The following is a 19,960-nucleotide window of genomic DNA, read 5'->3' on the forward strand; positions in this document are numbered from 1 at the left end:
ATTTAGAGCAGTTACCTTCCTCTTCTACCCCTGCCCTCCGGGGGCAGAAAGCAAACCAACCGTGAACAAAACAATCCATCACTCACTATGTATAAGGGAAAACCTGCTATCTACCTGCTTGGGGGACGGGGCTAGGGGCCCCCCTTCAGTCATCTAGGTCCTCATCCTCATCTTCCTCCTCATCTTCCTCCTCTTCCTCTGCGGCCGCCAGGGCCTGCTCCTGGGCTGCCTTGAGGGCCTGCTCCTCCTCCACCGTGGGGTCACTCATCTCCATGACGTCGGGGCTGCTGGGGTACTCATGCTGAATGGGGGCTGGCAGGGGTGGGTTGAAGTTCTCGGGACTGTACTTGTGGCCCCAGCCAATGTAGATGTTCTCAAACTTCCTGGAAAGTCAGAGAGATACTGGGAAATCCTCCATCCCTTGAAGGCCTTGAAGCCCCAGCCCGGGCTTTCGCTGGAGATGGGACCCAGTTTGGGCACAGCCAACTGCAGAGCAGTGGCTGGTGGGGTCATCTGTGCCCACAGGGTTTCTCTGTGTGTTCTTCAGCCGTTATTGAACATCTGTCTCCTAAAAGTGCCAGGCGTGCCTAGAGTTGCCCTTTGTAACAGCCTGTGGAACCCCTGGGCACTTGAGAGCTGAGTTTCTAATTAATATTTGATTTTCCAGTTTCACCCACAATTTCTTCTTCGGTCCCCCTGGTTATTTAGGAGTGTGGTAATTTCTGCATATCTGGGGAATTCTCCCAAATTCCTTCTGTTTTTGATTTCTAATTTCTTTTTTTTTTTTAAGATTTTGTTTGACAGAAATCACAAGTAGGCAGAGAGAGAGGAGGAAGCAGGCTCCCCACCAAGCAGAGAGCCCGATACGGGGCTCGACCCCAGGACCCTCGGATCATGACCTGAGCCGAAGGTAGAGGCTTTAACCCACTGAGCCACCCAGGTGCCCCACTAATTTCTTTTTTTTTTAAAGATTTTATTTGTTGGGGCGCCTGGGTGGCCCAGTGGGTTAAGCCTCTCTGCTTTCAGCTCAGGTCATGGTATCAGGGTCCTGGGATCAAGCCCCACATCGGGCTCTCTACTCAGCGGGGAACCTGCTTTCCCCCTCTCTCTGCCTGCCTCTCTGCCTACTTGTGATCTCTCTCTGTCAAATAAATAAATAAAATCTCTTTAAAAAGATTTTATTTGTTTATTTGTTTGTCAGAGGATGAGAGAGAGCACAAGCAGGGGGAGCAGTAGGCAGAGGGAGAGGGAGAAGCAGACTTCCCACTAAGCAGGGAGTCTGATGTGGGGCTCGATCTCAGGACCCTGGGATCATGATCTGAGCTGAAGGCAGATGCTGAACCCACTGAGCCACCCAGACATCCCTGATTCCTAATTTCATTCCAGTATGGCCAGAGAACATATTTTGGACCATCAATATCTGGGTATATTTATCTAGACTTGTTTCATGACCTGGTATGTGGTCTACTCCTGGGGCCTGTTCCGTGAACACTTTGAGGAGAATGTGTGTTCTTGTGTTGTCGAAGTGGATTTTATTGCATTGTAATGAATTTAAATTTAAGCAATAAAACTGATATTCAGTTTGGTTACGGGAAAATGTCTAAGCAGGTCCAGGACAACTTGGGTACATGAATCTACTTTCTCAACTACAAATTCTATGAGATCTGAATATAGGCCAAGTACTTCTGAGGACATGGTAGCTTCAAACCGAATGTCTGCTGTGTCAACTTCACACCAGATTCTGAAGTCGTGGTATGAAGATAAAAGACAGAATGTAAAATAGCTTGTTGATTTTTACATTGTTGCTTTCACATTGTGATAATAACATTTAGGATATTTAGGGTGAAATAAAATAAATTATTAAAATGAATTTTGCCTGTTATTACTCTTGGACATAGCTAGTACTAGAGAATTTTCAAAAAAATAAAAAATTTTAAAAAGTTAAAAAATGTTCTTGAAAAAGTTAAAGAAAGGGCGCATGGATGGCTCAGTGGGTTAAAGCCTCTGCCTTCGGCTCAGGTCATGATCTCAGAGTCCTGGGATCGAGGCCCGCATCGGGCTCTCTGCTCAGCAGGAAGCCTGCTTCTCCCTCTCTCTCTGCCTGCCTCTGCCTACTTGTGATCTCTCTCTGTCAAATAAATAAATAAAATCTTTTAAGAAAAAATTAAAAAAATAATAATAATAAAAAAGAAAAAGTTAAAGAAAAAAGAAAGTTTAAAATGATACAGGCGGCTCGTATTTCATTTGTGTTGGACAGCGCTGGTCTAGATGTGGGGACCCAGCAGAAAACACATTAAGGAGGAATCCCTGCAGTGACGCCCACATTCCAGGAGGAGGAGACTGGTAATAAGAACATAACTGGTCGGGTCCAAGCCCTGCCAGTCCACCTGTTCCAGAATTTTAACTAGAGGAGGAAAGGAGAGCAAAGCAGGGGGACCGGGAGGCAGGGAGAGAGGCAGAAAGGAGAGTCCAGGGGGAATGAAGAGGGATGGAGAGTTTGCCATGGGGTCTCTGAGGCTTTGCCCTGTATCCCAGCCTTGCTGTTCCTGGGACAATTGTTTTCCTCCAGGAATTCCTCGGGAAGTTTCAAATATGCGGCCTCCTTGGAAGCCTCACCAGGGCAGTTGAGCTTGCTAGGAAGATGGACTCTTGGGCCCCAACCCCACTCCCATGCCGCCGGAACCTGCCCTTAACCAGATCCCTGGGGTCCTGCGCACCCACGTCTGGGAAGCTCTGGTCTAGAATGTTCTCTACCTGTATTTCCCCCTGTTACTTCTCTCTTTTCCCCAGAGATTTCACGTAAAGATCGCTCTTCCCAAGAACCCTATTTTGATCCTCTTAAGATGAGACTTCGGAGCTGCAATTGGTCGCTGAACTGTCTGTCCCTAGTGTAACAGGGTATTTTTTGGCTGGGGGGAGGGGTGCTATATGATTAATGTCAGCGCTTCCTCTGTCTGCTCTCAGGGGCAGGATCCACATCGCCTTTTCAATAAAGGGCCTGGGGACCTAGCGTACAGCTGGCAGACAAGGACATCCAAGAGTCTTTTATAAAGAAAAAAAAAAGGAAGAAACATGGATGATTGGAGGCACGGATGATTGAGTGGTGGGTGGATGGGTGAAGGATGGCTGGATGAGTGGAGTTCCAAATTTGGATCTTTTGCTTTCAGAAAGATGTTGGCAGGGTGCCTGACTGGCTCAGTTGATGGAGCGTGTGACTTTTGATCTAGGGGTTGTGAGTTCGAACTCTGTGTTGGGTGTTGAGATCACTTAAGAATAAAATCTTAGAGGGGCCTGGATGGCTCAGTTGTTAAGCATCTGCCTCCAGGTCATGATCCCAGGGTCCTGAGATCGAACACCACATCGGGCTCCTGGCTCCATGGGGAGTATGCTTCTCCCTCTCCCCTTGCCCCTGCTCTTGCTCTATCCCTTTCTCTCTCTGTGTCATGCTCAGGCTCTCTCCAATAAATAAATGAAATCTTTGGGGCACCTGGGTGGCTCAGTGGGTTAAGCCGCTGCCTTCGGCTCAGGTCATGATCTCGGGGTCCTGGGATCCAGTCCCGCGTCAGGCTCTCTGCTCAGCAGGGAGCCTGCTTCCATCTCTCTCTCTCTCTCTGCCTGCCTCTCTATCTACTTGTGATCTCTCTCTGTCAAATAAATAAATAAATAAATCTTTAAAAAAATAAATGAAATCTTTAAAAAATAAAACTTTAGGGACTTCTGGGTGGCTCAGTCGCTAATGCGTCTGCCTTCAGCTCAGGTCGTGATTCCACGGGCCTGGGATCGAGTCCTGTGTGGGGCTACCTGCTCAGCAGGAAGCCTGCTTCTCTCTCTCCCACTCCCCCTGCTTTTGTTCCCTCTCTAGCTGTGTCTCTGTCAAATAAATAAATAAAATCTGGAAAAAAAAAAAAAAAGGCAAGAAAGATGTTGGCAAATAAGGGTGTGGCCAGAAGAAGGGGTTGGCAAAAGCAAGCAAGCGAGACTCTTCCCTGTTTCTGGAGGGGGAAAAAATTGCCAAGAACGTAAAGTATCAAGATTATGTGAAACCTCATCATGGGATCCAACACAGTCCAGGTTTACCGGAGATGCAACAGGAAAACCTATGACAACTTCTCATGCCATCTGGTGGACAGAGCCAGTAAATGCACCCGCCGCGTGGTGGCGGAGGTCACTCCCTGAGCCGCTAAGCAGAAAGGCTGGGATGCGCCTGGTGGGAGAGACTGAGGGACTCTCAGTGTGTAGTAGGCGTGCAGTGAGCATCTCAGTGAGCGTGTAGCTGCGGGTGGGAAAATGCAGGAGTGACTTCGACCTGCAGATCTTTTGGAGCAACTGGTAGGGAAGACTTCTGCCCCGCAGAAAGAACGGTCTGGGGGGCCCAGGGAAGGAGTTAGGTCCCCCAGACACAAGAATCTGCCCCTGTCAGGGCCACCTCAAGGTGGGCCCCTGAGTCCTGTCTGGCTCTGTGACCCATATAGCTGAGAAGCCTAGGCAGGGAGGCCAGAGATCCAAGTTTGAATCCTGCATATGCTGTGTGACCCTGAGTCAGTTCCTTCTCCTTTCTGATCCTCCATTCTCTTATCCAAGGGGCTCACACTCCTTGTCCAGGATTTCTCATTTTAGCCCCAGTGGAATTCCTGGAGCTGAGTGTGGAGGTCGGCCCTGGGGGCTTCCTGAAGGGGGTCTTCTGATCTCCACCCTGCCCCCTGCCCTGGGCTTTCTCTGCTGGAAGGGACTAGAAGAAGACCTACTTGCCACTGGCGTAGGCATAGGCCCCTGGCCAAAGGTTGGAGCGCACGACGGCCACGGAGTACTGCGGGCAGAGGCTGCAGGACAGACGGGTGGTCCAGGGAGACATGTGCATGATTTCTGCAGGGGAGTGGAGAGCACCAGGGAGGTCAGAGCTCCCTCCAGCCCTGTACAGCCCCCCTGGAGGGGAAACAGAAAGAGGGGATAGAGCAGAGGAGGACAGGGAGGGGCATGGAGAGAGTTGTGGCTGGCTCTAGATCATTTTCTTTCTGTGTGGCCCCAGTTAGCCACTGCACCTGTCTGAGCCTCAGTGACCGCACCTAAGAAGTGGGTATCCTTATCTCACCTGCCTGGCAGGAGTTGCTATTATCTCCCTTCCAGGCTGGTCACTGGTCTGGACCAGGGTGTGGAGGGCGCGGTTCAAGCCCTGGGCTCCCGGAAATCTGGGTTCAAGTTTGGGTTCTGTCCACTCACCCACTCTCAGCCTCTCCTTGCCTCTTCCTACACGTGCCTGAGGCTCTGACCTCAGGAAATTCCTCTCCAGGCTTCCAAAGTCCAGCTCGGGTCCTGGTTCCTTTGTGGAAAGCCTCTCTAACTCTCTCTCTCTCTCTCCCCAAATCCACACGGGACTCGAAAGTTCATATCCCCCCCATCCAGGACATCGCCATGTGCCATCACAAGACGGACGTGTCCCCACAACCCCGCAAGGGAGGCGCTGTCATCAGGCCTGTGTTATAGAGGAGAGAACCACTGAGGTTCAGAGAGATGCCCCCCGCAGTCTTGCTGTCCCTCCCGCTTTCTCGCCAGGCCCCACCTGGCCTGGCAGGCTGGCGTGGGTAAGGCGAAGAGGGTGAAGAAGACAGTTACCTGCATCTTCTGAGAGTGGGGTCAGCAGTGGGGGTCCGACCTCCTGGTCCACCTCCTCCATCCCCTCATCCGCCTTCTCTTCCTCCTCCCCCAGCTCCTCTTCCTCTTCCAGCTTCTGCAAAGGGTTCACCCAGGTGCAGCGGCCCTGGGGGTGGGAGCGGGGAAAAGGGGAGGTTGGTCAATAACCCTGGTGGACAGAGCCTGGCTTGCACTCTGGGAGGAGGTGAGGGGCCAGGAAGGACACGGAGCACTGGCCCTGTCCTTGGCAACCAGGGATGGGCAGGAGGACAGGGTTAGTCACACAGGTCGGGGGAGGGAGGACAGGCTGAGAGAGCTGTAGTGGTGAGGCGGAGACTCCTGCCACCCACTAGCTATGTGGTTCCCATCTGGGCATTGATTCATTCATTTATCGTGCATTTAATGAGTGCTTAGTATATACAAGTAGGTGCTGGGGATCCTTGAGAGAAGAGACCCCCCCCCCCGAAACCTCTGCCTGTGGAGCTGACATTCAGCAACCCATATGATCCTCTGTTTGCTTCTCTGTGAAATGGGGATGTCATAGGGGCCTCTCTCATTGGACTGCTGTTGGGGTCCGTGAGGCACTGGAGAGCTGATCCATAGAGCCGACTTCAGTTGCCTCCAGAATGAGATAGGAGCGGCCGTTATAACGATCTCAAAAGGAGTTATTCGGGTTCAATAAAACATCGCCGGGGTCAATAAAGTTTCGTTGAACGAACAAATGAATGAATGAAAAGTTCCTAGCACACAGCTAGGAACTGAGTTTCCTTGAATGAGTGAATGAATGAATATAAAGTCCGACTCGTCCGGCATTCCAGAAAGGCAGGTCCTCGGTTTCTTATCCATAATTCCCAAACCTGAAAAGCTGTGAAAACCAAGAGTTGCTTTCCTGTGCCCTTTGGCAGCAAGCTCGGCCTGAACTCATGAACAACTCGTGCGGTTGTTCAGTTTTGCAGCAGAAGTGAAGACTTGGAGGACAGTGGTATGTGCGCTGTGTCACCTTTTTTAAAATCTGAAAAACGCAGGCCACCAAGATGTGCCTGGTCCCAGAAGGTTTCTTTTTCTTTTTTTTTAAATTTTATTTATTTCTTTGGCAGAGAGACACAGTGAGAGAGGGAACACAGGCAGGGGGAGTGGGAGAGGAAGAAGCAGGCTTTCTGCTGAGCAGGGAGCCCGATGCCGATGCCGGGCTGGATCCCAGGACCTTGGATCATGACCTGAGCTGAAGGCAGACGCTCGATGACTGAGCCACCCAGGCGTCACCCCAGAAGGTTTCTGACAGGGGCACCGATGCCCGCAAATGAAACAAGGGCGCCGTGCTCTAGAGGGGAGGTTGGGGGAGGAGGCTGGAATCGGGGTAAGGGGGGCGGGGAGGGGGAGGCTGGGTTCCCCGGGCCTCACCTGCGGCAGAATGTGCTGTGTATGATGCACCCAGTTAGCCATGGAGTCCACCAGCTCGAGCACCGGGATGCCCTCAAAGTCGGGGTTCTCTTCGTAGGAGTCGCGCCCCGCACCACCCTCCTCCTCCTCATCTCCCTCTTCCTCGCTGAACTGGTAGAAGCCGAGCGGGCTGATGTGCGTGGCGGCCGAGATGCGGGCGATCTGGGCCCGCAGGTAGTTGGCCTCGTTGCCAGGGAAGGGCGGGAAGCTGATGATGGGCGTGTCCAGGTGGCCCGTGAAGAACTTCTTGATCTTGCGGGCCTGCACGATCTGGAGGGGCGTGACGTGTGGCAGCCGCGTCCACGGTTGGCCTGGCTCGTTGCACACGAAATACAGGTACTTGTTGGTGCCAGAGCGGCTCTCCTCCTTGGGGACGATGGGTGGTGGCCTCCACATGGGTTTGGGGATCACGTCGGTGACCTTCTCCTCGTCCTCCTCACCCTCCTCCTCACCGTGCGGGTCCAGGCCCTCCCCGCCCTCCATCATCTCCTCCACCTCCTCCTCCTCCCCTTCCTCCTCGCCCTCCCGGAATTCCACCTCCGCCACCAAGTAGCTGCGGCTGAGCCCCAGGATCTTGCCCCAGAAGCGGCAGGTGTGGATGGGCTGTTGCTCCACCAGCTGCTTCAGGGCCATGAAGATGCGGAAACTCTCATCGGAGCTCAGGCCCACACCAGCCTGTTCAAAGTAGAAGGCCGTCTCCATGATGTTGGGCACTGCTGTCTCAGCCTGCAGGGGTGGGGTGGAGGGCAGAGGGAGGAAGGCTGAAGCCCTGCTCCCTAGCCTGACTCTTCTAAAATCCAGAGAAGTGAACTGCTCTGTAACCCAGCTGCTCATGTGACCACTGCTGATCAGTGAGATAGATGTAGGGGGAAGTCCTTGGGGAGGATGTCCATTATAGGAAGAGAAAAGGCAAAACAACAGGAACAACAGCAACAACAAACCACGAGGAGAAAATCCGTTACTCCTTCATCCTTCCCTCTTCTTTCGCCTGGAATGAGGTGTGAGATCTGGAGGCACAGCAGCTATTTTGGGACCATGAGGAAACAAAAAATTCCATATCCTAATGATGGTAGAGCTGAAAGGTGGAAACCACTTGTCCCCAGTGGCATCACTGAGCTGCCTTACCTCCCCGGCCTTCTTCTTCTATGGAACAAAGAGGCCACTTTTAGTCATGTTTTCTGTTACTTGCACCCAAATGCACCCTAACAGATACCCCAAATCATATAGCAAATTAAGGTCTTGAACCCGGGAATCAGTGATGTTGGAGGATGGCAGTGATAAGTCTTGCCCTCACTGCCTCCTCCTTCACCATCTACTCTGTTCAGGGATACAGAGGGGAGTCAGAGAGACTGGGGAGGGCAGAAAGGGAGTGAGAACAAGCAAGTCGAGGGCTGAGACTAGAATACAGTGAGGTTTGAGCCCAGCCACCCCCACAACCCCGTGGGCCACAAGGCTGAACCCAGTAATTTTTCATTTAGTCAGTTCAGACATCTTTATTAAAGACTCAGTGGGAGGGGTGGCTGGGTGGCTTAGTCAGTTGAGTATCTGACTCTTGGTTTCGGCTTTGGTTATGATCTTGGGGTCCTGGGATCCAGCCCCACGTGGGGCTCCATGCTTAGCTCTGAGTCTGTTTGTCCCTCTCCCTCTGCTCTTCCCTCTATGTGCATGAGCTTTCTCTCAAACAAATAAATAAAATGTTTATAAAAAAATAAAAAAATAAAGACGCAGTGGATGCCAGTCCCAGGCTAGGGCAGGCACTGAGAGATATCAGAGAACAAAATAATGAGGTCCTTCCTCATGAGATCAGCCCTTGACCTGCCCTTGACCAACCTGACAGGTCCAGGAAAACACATTGCCAAAACCACATGCTCTCTTCCAGAATTTGAAATCAGAATGGAGAGAGAGGGGGTATGGTAAGTAAAATAATGATTTCCCCCAAAGTTGTCCAAGCCCCCATTCCTGCACCTGTGACTTCGTTATCTTACACGGCAAACATGACTTGCAGGTGTGATTAAATTAAGGATCCGGAGATGGGGACATATTCCTGGATGATCTGGGTTGGCCCAATGTAATCACAAGGGTCTTGATAAGTGAAAGAGGAAGGCAGGAGGGTCAGAGAGGATGTGACGATAGAAGCAGACATCAGACTGATAGATTGAAGGTGCTGCGCTGCTGGCTTTGAAGCTGGAGACAGACCCAGGATGAAGGAATGTGTGCTGCGTCTAGAAACTGGAAAAGGCTAGGAGATGGTCTCTCATCAAGAGCCTCCATTAGAAGGGCAACCCTGCCGACCTTGACTTTAGCCTTAGCAACACCAAGTTGAAGTGGACTTTGGACCTCCAGAACTATAAGGTGGAACATTCTGTTGTCCCAAGCCACGAAGTTTGTTAGAGCAGCAACAAGAAACAAATATAGGTCCAAGTGGCTGAAGGTGAAACAGGTTACATGTGGGAGCCACACGGCAGATGACTGAGACTTTGTGTCCACAGTAACCTTTCGTACGGACGCTAGTCCTATTGGACTAGGGGCTCACCCTATTCCAGAATGACCCCATCTTAACTAATTACATCTACAGTGACCCTCCTTCCAGATAAGTTCCTGTTCTGCAGGACCTGGGTGAGTGATACTTCTCCCTGCATTAGAATTTTTGGAGGAACAACCCAGAACAGACGGCTGGTGTAAATACGATGGTGGTGATGTTTCAATCACACCAGTTGCTGTGAAAGATTTGGTGACGAATGTCTTGATGGAAATAGGCATACTGTTGTTCGCAAGTGTTTGAAGTCCCTCCCCAAAGAGGAATTACACGCTCCCACCCATCCCCCACCTCCATTGCACTCAGGAGGGGCTGTGTCACTTGCTCTGGCTTCTTGAAACAGCAGTGACAGGGACACCTGTCACAGCCAGGCAGAAGCTGTAAGAACCAATGTGGGGTTTGATATGCTCTCTTTCTCCCCACTGCAACGGTGGAAGCCTGTGGCACAATGCAAACCCCACTGCCCTGCGTTCTCAAGCAGCTGATGCGCAGAAACCTTTGGCCAGCTCCAGATGGGCAGGTGATGTGAGTGAGAGAACTAGGCTGTGTCCTTTGAAGTCACAGAGATTGTGGTGCTGTTTGTTATCTCTGCTCGATGGGGCACACCCCAACGTTCTGGTACTTTCCCTCAGTCATGAACATGATGCGAAAGCTTGTTTTCCTAATTGATGTGGGCACCAGCAAGTCAGGAAGGGCTGAGTCAAACTTAAGTCTAAGACACTTTGCTGGCGGGAAGGAAGATATAGGAACGAGCATAGGAAACTCTCTTGGTAGTGTGTGCTCGACCCATGAGCCAGTGGCCATCACTCTTTTTCTGGGAATCCCCCTCCCATCCACATAGCAATGAAGTATCCTCTCTAACCACGTGTAAATGATTATGCCTCCATCCTGGCACTGTTGATTGGAGCAAGAGTGGAAAACTGACCTGAAAAGACAGATCAGACTCTGCTTCTCTCCCTACCACTTGTCCCCACCTGTAAGGTGTGACTGAGTCGGAGAAAAAGTACAGCTAGCATTCCCCCTGCCTAGAAATTACTCCTTTGGTATCATTGGGTTTGAACCCAGATTCTGTGGCCAGATTCTTTCTTCTTTTCTTCCTCCCAGGTTCCAGGAAGATCCCATCTGTGGTTGGGGAGAAATAATTTCATAGGGACAACTGGATGGAAGTTTTAAAAAGTGAATTCAGGCGCTGTGACACAGCTGTATGCTGCAAGGTGTAGGGGGCCGGGAGGAGAGAGGGGCAGAGGTGAAGGATGGGCACTGGGATCTCTGAAGCTCTGCCAGAGGCCCAGCCACATCTCTGCCCTTGACTTGGAAAGGGTGGGTCAGCCCTGCCAGCCGGCTGAGCCAGCACCATCTGCAAGCCCCTTTTCTGTTGCTCCCAGGTCACTTTCCCAGCCTCCCTTGCAGCCAGGCATGGTCAGGTGACTCAATCTGGCCAATAAGATGCAAGCAGAGGTCTTCTGAGAGGCTTCTGAGAAACTTCTACTCTCGATTTTAAAACTTCATTTTTAATTTTTATTTTAAAAAATATGTTTATTTACTTTTTTAAAGATTTTATTTATTTGTTTGACACAGAGAAAGAGATCATAAGTAGTCAGAGAGGCAGGCAGAAAAAGAGGGGAAACAGGCTCCCTGCTGAGCAGAGAGCCCGATGCGGGGCTCGATCCCAGGACCCTGGGATCATGACCTGAGCCAAAGGCAGATGCTTAACTGACTGAGCCACCCAGGCGCCCCTAAAGGTTTTTTTTTTTTTTTTTTTTTTTTTTTAAGAGAAAGAGCATGAGCAGAAGGGCAGAGGGAGAGGAAGAGAGAATATCAAGCAGACTGCGTTGAGCATGGAGCTCAACCGGAAGCTCAAGCCCATGACCATGAGATCACGACCTTGAACCAGAACAAGAGTCAACACTTAACGAACTGTGCCACCCAGGGGTCCCTAGTTTATTTTTTTTAGTAATCTCTACCCCAACATGGGGCTCAAACTCACAGCCCTGAGATCAAGTTGTAGGCTCCTCTGACTAGCCAGCCAGGCACACCCCAACTTCTTTTGAAAAAGGGGAGACACACACTTGGGACGCCTGGGTGGCTCAGTTGGTTGAGCGGCTGCCTTCACCTCAGGTCATGATCCCAGCATCCTGGGATCGAGTCCCATATCCTGCTCCTTGCTCCGCAGGGAGCCTGCTTCTGTCTTTGTCTCGGCCGGCCACTCTGTCTGCCTGTGCTCATGCTCTCTCTCTCGCTGACAAATAAATAAATAAATAAAATCTTTTAAAAAAAAAGGGGGGGGGAGACACACAAAGAGAAGCTCCCTTCCTCCCTTTTTGGGGCACTAGTACGAGGATATGATGTCTGAAGCCGCCACAACCATTTTCTGAACATTAAGTGATGAGCTCAAGGACCAAACATGGACCAAGCAGAGAGGGGGAAAGAGCCGGGATTCTTCATGATCTCACAGAGAAGATGCCCCAACTCTGCCCACTCTTGGCCAAGTGAAGTAATTAAATCTCTTGTTGAGACGTTTGGTCCACTTTAATTAAGCATTTGCACCCAAAAGCAAGCCTGACTGACTGCGTTGGCCAGAGATAGGATTTATACCCAGGGCTTCTACGATACTGAAAACTGTTCTCTTGGTACAAAAAACAAGGAAGGCAGTTGGGAATGGGAGCGAAGACAGCCGTCAGTGCCCCTTCCCAGGGAGAGCCGCCTTGTCAGCTGTGGACTGCTTGTACCTGGATATCAGGTGTGAGAAAACCTTCTCTCTCGTTTTTAAGCTCTAGTTTCCCAATTCTGCAACATCATCTATTTCCTGCTTTAATGTGATCTGTGCCATCAAACAAGTACAGGAAATTGTTAGTTTTTGGAATGTGATGCAGTAATACTAAGGTTAGTCTGAAATTATTTTTTTAAAGGTATGATTTATTTATTTTGAGAGAGAGCATGAGAGAACAAGTGGCGGGAGGGACAGAGGAAGAGAGAGAACCCCAAGCAGGTTCCACGCTGAGCGTGCCCCAAGTTACTCTGAAATTATGCATGCAAGAATAAGTTAGCTTCCTTTACGAAACAGAGGACCGGAGCCGGGGAGCTCTGTGCTATCAAACAGCCGAACCTGCCATGCCGCGGTTGTACACAGCGGGCAGGAGATTTCTAAAGCAAAAAACCATCCACAGAGCGAAGGTGAAGAATAGAGAATCCACGAACAGGTCGAGTCTACATAGGTGTAAATAAATCGCAGAGATGGCATTTCAAAGGAGGGCGTAAGGAAAGGATGCATTTTCCCACAAAGGTTGTTGGGGATCATGGTCAGCGACTTAGAAGAGATAGAAAAAGGGAAATGAGAGCCTCATCTCCTGTCAGAAAAATAGATACGAAAAGCTGAATCACGGATTTAAGTCTCTTCTTTCAAGTCTGCACAGGCCACAAACGCCCACAATTTTGCCGGTTTGCAGACCTCCCATTAAGAAATCCAGCTCCAGGGGCGCCTGGGTGGCTCAGTGGGTTAAGCCTCTGCCTTCGGCTCAGGTCATGATCTCAGGGTCCTGGGATCGAGCCCCGCATCGGGTTCTCTGCTCCGCAGGGAGCCTGCTTCCTCCTCTCTCTCTGCCTGCCTCTCTGCCTAGTTGTGATTTCTGTCAAATAAATAAAATAAAAAAAAAAAAAAAAAGAAATCCAGCTCCAAGTTCTTAAGGGGGTGGGGCCTTGAGGGACCAGGCGTTCGAAGGGGCGGAGTCTTACGACCAATAGAATTTCAAGAGGGCGGAGCCTCGAGTGCCGCTCTGTTCTAAGGGAGCGGGGCCTCTAGGAGCAAAGCCTTCAAAGGAGGCGGGTCCTTGAGGGACTTGAGTTAGACGTGGGCAAGACCTGGGGGTTGGGGAGGAAGGGCGCAGTTCTAAGTGGGTGGGGCCTCCTGAGGAGAAACTGGGTCTGAAATTCAAACCCATATTCCCCGGGTAGAACTTCGTGCGCAAGCCTAGGGATTTCCACCTGCGCTTTGCTCACCCAAGGGCGCATTCCTCTGTCAGATTGTCGTTCCTCCATTCTCTCACCATCCCACCCCACTATCGTCAGAATCCTGGAGTCTCAGAAGCGTAAACAGAAGTGAGCACAGAGCAAGACGTCTGCAGATGAATCAAAGGCTGTATATAGTACGGGCTTTGGAGATCACGGTCCTGCCTTCCTAATGCAGTCCCTGGTACTTCCCACCTTCGTGCCCTCTGAGCCAGCGTCTTTTCCCTATAAATAGGAGTGGGTGGCACTTGCCTCGCAGGGTTGTTTTAGGGATAGAATGAGAGCTCTTCAAGCTCTTAGCAGGGGCCTGGGAGGTGTCAGAATGATCATAAACAGTTCTCAACAAATGTTTCTTGAATGAGTGAAAGAACGCTTTACTTGAATTTTCTGCCATTGTCCAATTCTGGAAACAATCGTGGAATTAAATATTCTGAGGACAGTGAAATGTTAAGGGGCCAAGAGTGGAAGAGTTCTTAGAGGGTCTCAACTTAAGGGGAAACTGAGTCCGGGGAATAGGGAGCACGTCAGCGTTGAGAGACTCCAGGAGGCAATGGGTTTCACAGAAAATGTCTGCAAACCAGAATTATTTTCGGGAGGAAGGAGTAGAGGATAGTAAGAAGACCAGCTCCACCTCCATGTAGCCTCAGGAGTGCAGAGGGCCAACTAGCCCTTTTTCTGCTTTAAACACTTCAGGGCACTCCAGGCGCCTCAGGAGAAAGCCTGAGCTCCTTGGCCCGGCATTCAAAGCCCTCTGTGACCTGGTCCTGGCCCCCTCGGCCCGTGCACACACGAAACTGAAATTGTTTGTGTTGCTGGGTCACACTGTGCATTCCCTCCACTCCAGACCTAAGCACAGGCTGTATGTAAACCTGGGCCACTGTGGGTCCCGCTGCGCACCCCTCCTACCGGCTCACTTACCACCTCCTCCTCCATCTCCTGCTCGCCCTCGCCTCCCGCGCTGCTCCGAAGGAATAGCCCCTTCTGCCTCTCGGCCATCTCATAGGTGGGCTCCATCTCGGGGTCGTCCCGCATGGTGTCCAGCTTGGGGTGGAACCACTCCCATTGCGTGGTGCGGTTCAGTGACTCCAGGATGGACAAGGGGTCCTCGGGCCGCTGGTTTAGGATCTTGGTCAGCAAGTTCACCAGGTGCTCATACCTGCCTCCCCAGGGAGGGAGTGGGAAGTGGGAGACATTACTCGCTCAGCTCAGTGAGCTCACTGTTGTGTGCCCGGCCCTGAGCCTGGCACTGGGGACCCCGTAGAGAAAATGTCCCTGCCCCCATGGAGGGGATATTCTGATGATGGAGACAGACATTAACCAAATAGGCAGAAATGTATAGTGTGTCTTTCTATGAAGACAAAGCAGGGAATGGGTACTGGGAATGCCAGGGATAGGAGATGGCTTCCAGTTTTAAATAGGGAGGCCAGGGGAAGGTCAACCAAGAGGACATGTAGGTGAGATCTAAATGACGTGAAGGAAACCATACAGATATTGGGGGTGTTTCGGTCAGGGGTGTTTCGGTCAGAGGGAACAACTGCTGGATAGGCCCTGAGACATTTCCAGAATGTTGACAAAACTCAAGGAAACTAGGAGATAGGAACATTCCATGCCAAACTTGCTTAGATATACAGATGCTACAGGGGTGCCTGGGTGACTCAGCCGGTTAAGCATCTGCCTTCGGCTCAGGTCACAATCCCAGGGCCTTGGGGTTAAGCCCCCTGCTTCTCCCTCTCCCTCTGCTGCTCCCCCAGCTTGTGCTCTTTCTCTGGCTCTCCCTGACATAAATGAAAATCTTTTAAAAAGCAAATCATAGATGCTGAGGTCCTAAGCTAAATGGCACCCAGCAAAAAGTTGCTCTCAGAAAGATGACACACTATAATTAAACTGGGCTGATATTAGAAAAATAGAAAAAAAAATACCCATCACGTTAATATGTTAAAAAATATATATGTAAGTTGGGGCACCAAGGTGGCTCAGTCGGTTAAGCGTCTGATTCATGGTTTCAGTTCAGGTCATGATCTTAAGGGTCATGAGACTGAGTTCCACATCAGTCTTTCCACTCAGCGGGGAGTCTGCTTGGGATTCTCTCCCTCAGCCCCTCCCCGCACTTGTGTACGCTCTCTAAAATAAATGTCTTAAATTTCATATATATATATATATATATATATATATATATACATATACATATACATGTGTGTGTGTGTGTGTGTATAAAATCACCTCAACCGGTGCAGAGAAATTGAGAACATTCAACAGCCATTTATGATTTAAAAAACCCCAGCAAACTAGGAATAGAAGGTAATTTTTAATAATCATATAAAGGGGATCGCACTGGAGGTCTCAGCCAATGCAATCTGACACGAAAAAGAAGGGAAAGGTAAAAAGGATTGGAAAGGAGGAGGGGAAGTGCCATGGTGTGCAGGTGATGTGATTGGGAATGATGAGCAGAGGCCCTGAGCTGCGGGTGTGCCTGGTGTGTTGGAGGAACATTGAAGACGTCAGAGTGGCTGCAGTGGAAGAGGGGAGAGGGGTTATAGGGGGAGAAAGGAGGTGGGGTCATGGCAGTATTGTAATGGCTTCTTTGTACCTGAGCCCCGGACTATGTGCTGGATTCTCACCCCAGTCACACATCTGGGGTACAATCATGATCTCTACTCTCCAGATGAGGAAACAGAGGCTTAGAAGAGTTGAGGTCATGAGGTCACAGAGTGGTGGCACAGCCAGGATTTGAAACCAGGTTGGTCTAATTTCAAAGCATGTATGTGTAAACCCTCTGCTGGATGGAAACCGTTTGGTGGCAGTCTGGGGTGTGCTGGAGAGGCATCACTGAATTGGGAAGGGAAAGAAGTCAGACTTTGGCCTTGGCTTTTCAATAGGAGACCTTGAAGTTCCCGAGGCTGGAAACTGTTGAAAAGAGCTAGAGGTTAATTTTGACGAGACCATAGGATCCTGGATAGGGAGCTGACTAGAGATGAAGTTTAGAGAGCCAGTAGGGGCTTAGTGGCTGTTGTGAGAAGCATGAACCTACTCCTGAGGGCACTGGGGAGCCATGGCAAGACATGCATGTGGGAGGGATAGGGTTAGTTTTGTACTTGAGCAACATGTTACTTCTCCAGCCTTGTCTCCTCTCACTTTCTCCCTTGGTTCCAGTCATACGAGCCTCCTTGCTGTTCCTCAAATACTGCAAGCCTTAAAGCCTTTAAACATGCTGTGTCCTATACCTAAACCACTGTACCTTCAGTTACCTCCGAGGTGCTCTCCCTCATCTGCTTCAGGTCCCTGATCAAATGTCACCTTCTCAGAGGCTTCCTTAACCTCATGCTTTTTTTTTTTTTTTAAAGATTTTATTTATTTATTTGAACAGAGATCACAAGCAGGCAGAGAGGCAGGCAGAGACAGAGGGGGAAGCAGACTCCCTGCCCAGCAGAGAGACCGATGCGGGGCTCGATCCCAGGACCCTGGGATCATGACCCGAGCCAAAGGCAGAGGCCCAACCCACTGAGCCACCCAGGCGCCCCAACCTCCAGCTGTTTAACAGGTACTCCCTAACTCCCCCTTACTCTGCCTTACTTTCCCCCTTAGCATTTTTTTTTTTTTTTTAGATTTTATTTGACACACAGAGAGATAAACAGAGTAGCAGAGGGAGAGGGAGAAGCATACTCTCCGCTGAGCAGGGAGCCTGATCCCAGGACTCCTGTATCATGACCTGAGCCGAAGGCAGGCGCTCAACCGATTGAGCCATCCAGGAACCCCTCCAGCTTTAGCTCCTATCATCACCAATCATTTGTTATATTTATTGTCCGTTCTCCCAACAAGAATGTAAATTTCACCACGACTCATAATGGGGACTGAGAAGTGTACTGACCACCGCTAAGCAGCCTTGGCAAGTGCCTTCCCCAGGCAGAAAAGTGGAGTGGAGAGTGGGGCCTCCGGACCCAAATCACGCACATCTGCTGCATCCAACTCTTGTCGTCTGGGCTATGGGACCTAATTTCTCTGTCTCAGTTTCATCCTCTGTGAAACAGGGACAGTAGGTGTGCTAATCTCAGCTGTGAGAACTGGGTGTTAACATCTGGATGGTGGCACAACATCTGGTAAGTAGATGTTAACTATTACGGGGCGCCTGGGTGGCTCGCTCGGTTAAGTGACTGCCTTTGGCTCATGTCATGATCCTGGAGTCCGGGATCAAGCCCCACATCAGGTTCCCTGCTTGGCAGGGAGTCTGCTTCTCCCTCTGACCTCTCCCCTCTCATGCTCTCTCTCTCAAATAAATAAAACCTTTTAAAAAAATGTTAACTATTACTAGTTGCATCCCAACTGCTAGTCTGAGTCAGATGGCCCTGGAGCAGGCACTGGTTACCCACGAGGGGTGACCCCGTCTGACAGGAGACCCCTGGGTCTGAGGCAGAGCCTTATCTGGATGGGGCCTCTCCCTGACTGCGTCCCACTCCCTCCCCACCCGAGAACCCCTTCTCACAGGCTGAGGCTGCAACCGGCGCTGGTCTGCAGCAGGTAGGCCTTGGCATTCTGTACCGCCAGCTCCCGAGGCTCTGGCTCAGGCACCTCCGCACTGAAGGGCATGAAGCCCAGCTCCGAGGGCAAGTACTGGAGGGTGGGGTCATCCCTCACGTAGGGCCCATGCGGGACACTCTGGTCGAACTGTAGGTCTTCTCCCTGGTACATGTTGAACTGGCCCAGGTAGTCGGGCTGCGTCTCCGGGTAGGCAGAGTCCAGTTGCTGGAAGAGGCTGCCTTGGCCCTGCTGTAGTTGCTGCATTAGGCTGACGTTTCCGGCGGCCTGCATCCCGCCTTCTTCCAGGTAATGTTGGGGCTGGAACTCGGAAGGAAAGCCCATATTCAAGGACGGGTACTCTACACCACCCAGCTGGGCTTCCTCAGTGGGGTACATCGCCAAGTTCTCCTGTGCGGTCAGGGGGGGCCCTGATGACCAGTCCCGGAGGTTGGTCTGGCTCGCTAGGATCCCTTGACTGCTCTGCACGGCCGGGCCATCAAATGGTGTCTGGGGCACCTCCTCGGAGATGCTGGGCTGGGGTAGACTGAGCTCCCGACTGCGCCGCTGGGGCACCTGGGAACTCCTTCGACTTGAGGGTTGCTGGGGATGGGGCTCAGGGTCGGGCGGTGGGTCCCCCATAGTTCAGAAGAGGTCGCAGACCTCCAGAAGGAAGGCCTGCAGACAGGGAGGCCAGCTTAGTAGCCCGCCTGCCGGCACAGGCCCGGTCGCCTCTGCGCCCACCGTGCCGGTTTCTAAGGAGGGAGGGGGCGGGCCGTTACCAGGGGAGGGCGCGCGGGGACGCCCGGCCAAGGACAGGACTTCTGCGCAGGCGTGGCCCCCCAGCCCCAGGGCCTGCCAGTCTTCCAGCCAGCACCTGGGGGCGTTCACTCCACACCCGGCAGTCCCACAGCTGACATGCAGGTAGAGACGAGAGACTGCATCCACGCCCCAGACCCGCGATCTTTTTAATTTTAAAGGCAAAGCCCCTGCCGCTAGGCCCCGCCCCGCCCTTCCCGAGCTCCCAGCCCCACGCCCCTTCCCCACCAAGCCCGGTCAGCTGTTCCCCTTGGTCTCGGGTTCCCCGGATTCCTCGGCGGCAGGGCTGGGAGTCTTCATGGTGTCTTCTCCGGCAGGGGTGAGGGTCTGGGGACTGCGCTCCTCCTTTGAGGTCAACCCGCCCGCTGCCTCCTGGTAACAGGAGAAGGAGGAGCAGGTCAAGGATAGCGTAGCGTGGTCCTACCTTCACGCTTCCTTCGGGCTGTACCCCCCTCCCGACCCTGGGCACTTGGCATACACCCTCTATCCGGGGGCCCTAATTGTCCTCTTCCTTTGCTGCTTTGAGGTTGTCATCCCTACCTTAGGTAGGGGCCCCTCGAGACTAGAGTCCAGGAGTGCGGCCTCGGTCAACCCCGAGTCGTCATCCATGCTGATGAAGATGGCCGGGGTCTCACACTCAGGCCCCTCCTCCCGGAAATCTATGGGTTCTTCGGGCTGGGGAGGGCCTGGCCGGGTGGAGGAAGAGGACGAGGACGACGCCGACGAGGGGGCTCCCACTCCTCCAGGCTTCAGCTTCTGTTCCTCCTCCAGCTGACGCTTTAAGGCTTTCTCCTGGGCCAGCCGCAGGCCAATGAGGTCCTGAGGGGGCCGGGGGGCGGGGGCCGGGGCCAGGGCCAAGGGCTCCAGGTCGTCCTGGGGGTGGTGAAGGGGACACGGAAACTCAGCGCGGGGGGACGGGGGACCAGGTCATAGGCTGCTGTCAGAGGATGGTGGCACGGAACCAGCAGGGTGGGCATGGGGAGTACATAAGGGGCAACTGTTCCCCCACCTCCCATCCCTTTC

General features: G+C 51.9%; 2 protein-coding genes across 3 annotated transcripts in view; both read right to left on the reverse strand.

Moving 5' to 3' along the window:
* Window positions 1-145: 145 nt before the first annotated feature.
* Window positions 146-18,779, reverse strand: RSPH6A (radial spoke head 6 homolog A). The gene is made up of 6 exons (XM_045987727.1): window positions 18,087-18,779; window positions 14,528-14,765; window positions 7,030-7,794; window positions 5,611-5,755; window positions 4,746-4,863; window positions 146-383 (listed from the first exon to the last, which is right to left on the reverse strand). The coding sequence occupies exons 1-6, from the start codon at window positions 18,758-18,760 to the stop codon at window positions 146-148; spliced, it is 2,178 nt and encodes a 725-aa protein (XP_045843683.1). The 5' UTR covers window positions 18,761-18,779.
* A 250-nt stretch (window positions 18,780-19,029) lies between these two features.
* The window catches only part of SYMPK (symplekin scaffold protein), a 36,469-nt gene continuing 35,538 nt past the window's right edge, over window positions 19,030-19,960 (reverse strand). For both annotated transcript variants that reach the window (XM_045987725.1, XM_045987726.1), the window contains 2 exons: window positions 19,478-19,810; window positions 19,030-19,309 (listed from right to left, as the gene is read on the reverse strand). In XM_045987725.1, coding sequence (XP_045843681.1) covers window positions 19,175-19,309; window positions 19,478-19,810 — 468 coding nt within the window. In that variant the 3' untranslated portion in view covers window positions 19,030-19,174. The remainder of the gene's footprint in view (window positions 19,310-19,477; window positions 19,811-19,960) is intronic.

The sequence above is a fragment of the Meles meles genome, chromosome 19, assembly GCF_922984935.1.
Source record: "Meles meles chromosome 19, mMelMel3.1 paternal haplotype, whole genome shotgun sequence".
In the NCBI taxonomy this organism is placed as follows: Eukaryota; Metazoa; Chordata; class Mammalia; order Carnivora; family Mustelidae; genus Meles; species Meles meles.